The sequence below is a fragment of the Carlito syrichta genome, unplaced genomic scaffold (assembly GCF_000164805.1).
Source record: "Carlito syrichta isolate Samal-C Ts95f unplaced genomic scaffold, Tarsius_syrichta-2.0.1 Scaffold288049, whole genome shotgun sequence".
Taxonomy (NCBI): domain Eukaryota; kingdom Metazoa; phylum Chordata; class Mammalia; order Primates; family Tarsiidae; genus Carlito; species Carlito syrichta.
Window position 1 is genome coordinate 243,446 of NW_007232145.1, and position 4,180 is coordinate 247,625.

The window sequence follows — 4,180 nt, forward strand, 5'->3', positions numbered from 1 at the left end:
AACAATCCAGCGCAGACCGCAGCCTCCCTGGGCTGGTGTGGTGTGGCTGCGTCCTCCCGCCCCACACGGGTCTCCCCACAGGGCGGGCGGGGACGGGAGGAGAGAAGGGGAGGAAAAAGGAAGCGGGGAAGAGAGGAAGGAAGGAGAAAGGCAGGGAGGAAGGGGCAGGGAGGAAGCGGGCAGCAGGCCTGAGTGCCCGGCCCTCTTCCCACCCGGAGGCAGCAGGCTCTTCGGCCGGGCCCTGCGGCCAGAAAGCAGGGTCGTGTCCGCAGCATCTCAGGAAGCACAAGCACGGGAACTACGTGGCTTCCTGCCTCCCGCCGTGGACAGCGGGGCCGGACAGCAGCACACCGGGACGAGGCCTGGGCAGGGCCCCGCGGAAGGCTGGTCTGCACCCCTCCATCCCAGGCACTGGAGGTGGCCCGCCCTGCCCACCTCCAGGCTGCCCTTTTCCACCGAGATGCGTCCACTCAAGGGCCGACAGCACCCAGGAGAGCCCTCCTGCATACACATCTCCCCAGGCACACTGGACAAGAGACACAGCCCCCCAGTCCCTGGGCCACGTAAGGTCAGGACGGCCGGACGATCCCTGTGCCTTGAGGCGGTGGGGGACTCCCGGCAGCCTGTGATGCTGGTCTGTGCGTGGACATGGGTGGGCGGGTCCTCTTCCTGGGAGACGTGAGCTTCTCGGCCCTGGCAGCTCGGTGCGGGACAGCTCCGCTCAGGGCAGCACAGCTGCGGGCCGGCACTCCCCAGCCTGTCCCCGCGAGGCCTGGAGACAAGGGCAGGCCCAGGGACCCTAGTCCGGGATGCGCTGACCTCCCGGTCTCCACCCGAGTGGCACCAGGATGCCAGGGGAGCGGGGAATAGTCTAGACTCGGCACTGGAAAAATGTGACCCAGAAAGCTTCCCTTGTGCGTGGGTTGTTTGGCGGGTTGTTTTTCTTTTAATTTGGGGTCACCCCCTCAAAAAAGCATAGCAGGTATATATAAAACAGGTCATGTTAGATAAAAATACAAACTTCACCTTTACAAAAAAGAAGCTACACACATTTCTGTTAATACACGTAGAGTACAACACCTTCCCCAAAATAAAGAAGTCAGGCTCTGTCCGACACTGGTGGCACCAGGGGTGACCTCCAACGCCCAGCAGGCACGCTGGCGACACAGGTGCAAGCCAGGACACGCCTCACCCCTGCGTGGGCACACAGCACCCCGGGTGTGTGCTGCCGGGCCGTGACCCTCCACAGGGAGATGCCCCGTGGCCACGAATGGGCTGGGGTCAGGCGCCCCAGGACCGCCTGTGATTGACTCACGCAGAGTTCTCGCAGAATGGCTTAAATTAGAAAATAAGACGAAGCGGGGTGAGGGAGAAACACAAAGCCACAAACATGTAGAAAATGATGCATAGGTAGGTATACCATGTTTATTTTAATACATCTCATTAGTTTGCATCTTGCTAGGAAAAATACCGTCGCACTGTCCTGACAGTTACAGCAGCCTGTGTTATCCGTGTAAATGTCATCCAAGAGATAATTAAAAAAAAAAAAAAAAAAAAAAAAAAGCTAGGCAAAGAGTAAAAAGGAAAGCTTAATAATCACTGTATGGTGTACAAAAGAAAATTCCACTTAAGGCTCTCGGGAAGGTTTCGGTGTGGGCGCAGACACTACAGCCAGGAGGCGTGGTTCCCCAAGTTCATCTGGCGACTCCGAGACATTCCCGCTCCCCGCGCGCCCCTGCTGGAGTCGCCCCAAAAGCAGGCTCCATGTTCTTGGCAAAAAGCACCTGTGACCACCCGGACAGAGATGCCGTCTGCGGAGCCCCCCGCGTCCGGCTCGCGGGGCGGCCCTCCGTCCCATCGGCCGGTTAGATATTTTGGAGTCCGTTTTGTTTGTGTCATGTTTGTGGTTTGTTTTCTCTCTCTTTCTCTCTCTGACAAGGAAGCTTCTTACGGCTTCTCCGAGTGCTACAATACTTGCTTTGATGTCACATTGAACAAATGTGCACTGTCTCTTTGTTCTCCAGAGTGTTCTCGGACACAGTTTTTCACGGAGGAGAACAAAGACCGCACACTGGCAGTGAAGCACCGTACATAGTAGGTTCAGGAATGTAACACGCCACGTACATCCATGTCCCAGGGAAGGGTCGGCTCGTCCTCACCTCACATCTGCAGGGAGAGAGACAGACACTGAGACCACCAGCTGGCCCGACCCCGGGCACACACAGCACCGAGCGGAGGCCAGCGCGGCGGGACGTTGAGCCCGCAGTTCTTGCGAAATTTCTAGAATCAGAGTTGCCACGGTAGCCGTGTTGCAAGAGCCTGGCTGGAACTGGGACTAGGCTCACAGAAGCACAGGTCTTGCGAGCAAGCCCCATTCTCCCATTGTGCAGATGGGGGAAACTGAGGCCCACATGGCTCTTTTGCCCCCCCAACCTTCCTCTCTTCCAGACTGGGGCCTGGATGCGGTTTCTGGAGCTCTGGCAGCCACTCTGGGCCGCCAGGCAGCCCTGAGGCTGGAGGCCCCATTCCCGTGGAAGGCAGCCCCACGCTGATCCTGCAGCAACTTCTCCCCACCCTGCCTCCACCGCACATCCCAACACGGGCCACCCCCCGGCTGGGCCTGAGCACCGGCAGGGCAAGGGAGCAGGAGTGCCGGCCTTCCGCCGTGGGCTCTGCCGCCCAGAGGCCCGTGGGAGACTGGACCTAGGGGCCTGCGGAGACGAAGCCACGGGATGGCGTGAACCTCCCACCACCCCACGCCCGAGGCCGGCACAGCCAGGGCTCTAAAGACCCGCCTACCCAGACGCTCCCCTCTGAGAGCAGCCCCGGGGAGGCACCTGAGCCCGGGCCCAGCGTCGGCAGCTGCAAGCCGGAGCCGGCCCCCAGACACCCTCTCCCTCAGGACCTCCGCTCCGAGGCGACCATGGGTCTTGACGCCATGGCGGCCCGCGTGCAGGAGGGGCCAGCCGGCCCAACACCCAGGGCCAGGAAGACTTGAAGACTGCCTCCTCCACCGTGGGGCTGCCCAAGCCCGCTTTCTCCTGGGAAACTATGCCTCAGGAGGAGGCTGTACTTCCCAGAGTCGCCTGCGGCTGAGGGACGCCAAGATGGGGAGAACATACAAGCCGTGGGTGGAGCTTCCAGGGTGGCTCCCTGGGGGGCTCTGCTGCCCCTCTCCCCACCGGACTCGTCCAGCCTGGAGCACAGGTGTGATTTCCAGAGCTCCGGCAGCCACCTTGGGCCCCAAGGCTACCCCCAGGGTGTCCCCTGAGAGCACCACCCTCCTCACGCTGGCCTCTCATCTCGGCATGAGCTCGGAGGCTCTCCCCCATGTCCACCCATCTGCTTCTGGGGAAGCACCCCGAGGCCACGTCCCATCCAGCAGCCCACAGCCCTCTGTGTCCGGGAAGTGTCTCCCGACCTCTGCAGCCTCAGCACCCCTATCTGTGGTCCCTGTGAAGCCTCAGTTTTTCATCTGTCAGGGGGGTGGGCCAACTGCCCTCCCCCCCGTGACCCCAGAGCAGCCCAGCAGCTGGAGTGGCCCCGCTGCACTCAGGAAGCCCAGCCCACTGCTCAGCGCACGTGTGTCCCTAATCATCGTCGGAAAGAAGAACAGAGCTGGAGGCGGGCTCCAGGCCAGAGGGAGCTGCGACCGGGCCTTCCGAGAAGCGGGAGGGCGGGGAGCAAGGAGCGAGCCCAGCAGACCCCAAGCCGCAGAGCCAGAGCCAATCAGGGCCTGTCCCGCCGCACCCAGGCGGAAGCGTGATTCGGTGGCACGATCGGTGGCCGCGTCTCCCAGCCCCGGGATCCAGCCCGTCCGGCAACACGGCCTACCTGGTCAGCTGCGTTAGGTGGGTTTTAACCTCTTTCTTTTCCGTTTTTTACCTGTCTCCCTACGCCTTCCTGTTAATAAAAGGGCAGGGCGGTGAGCGGCCCACGGAGGCTGCAGGGCAGGGCGCCCAGCAATAAATACCTGCGGTGTTTACCTTCCCGGGGGAGGGCTTCGTCTCCCGGTACGGACAGAGGACACACTTCCGCGTGCCCTCCTGCCCTGGCCCCGACACAGCAGGTCCCGGGCGCCACGAGGTGCCTGGGCAGGGTCTGCCCGGGGGTGGACGTCACGGCCACAGTCCCACCTGTCCCCGCCGCCCACCGGCCCCCGGCGGCACGGCTCTGCGTG

General features: G+C 62.1%; 1 protein-coding gene across 1 annotated transcript in view; it reads right to left on the reverse strand.

Annotated features, from left to right (window-relative positions):
• Positions 1 to 1,397: 1,397 nt before the first annotated feature.
• The window catches only part of PDGFA (platelet derived growth factor subunit A), a gene marked incomplete at its 5' end in the record, with an annotated part of 12,676 nt that continues 9,893 nt past the window's right edge, over positions 1,398 to 4,180 (reverse strand). Inside the window, 2 exons of the mRNA XM_021710087.1 lie at positions 1,398 to 2,166; positions 3,835 to 3,903. Of these exons, the coding sequence (XP_021565762.1) occupies positions 3,848 to 3,903 (56 nt within the window). The remainder of the gene's footprint in view (positions 2,167 to 3,834; positions 3,904 to 4,180) is intronic.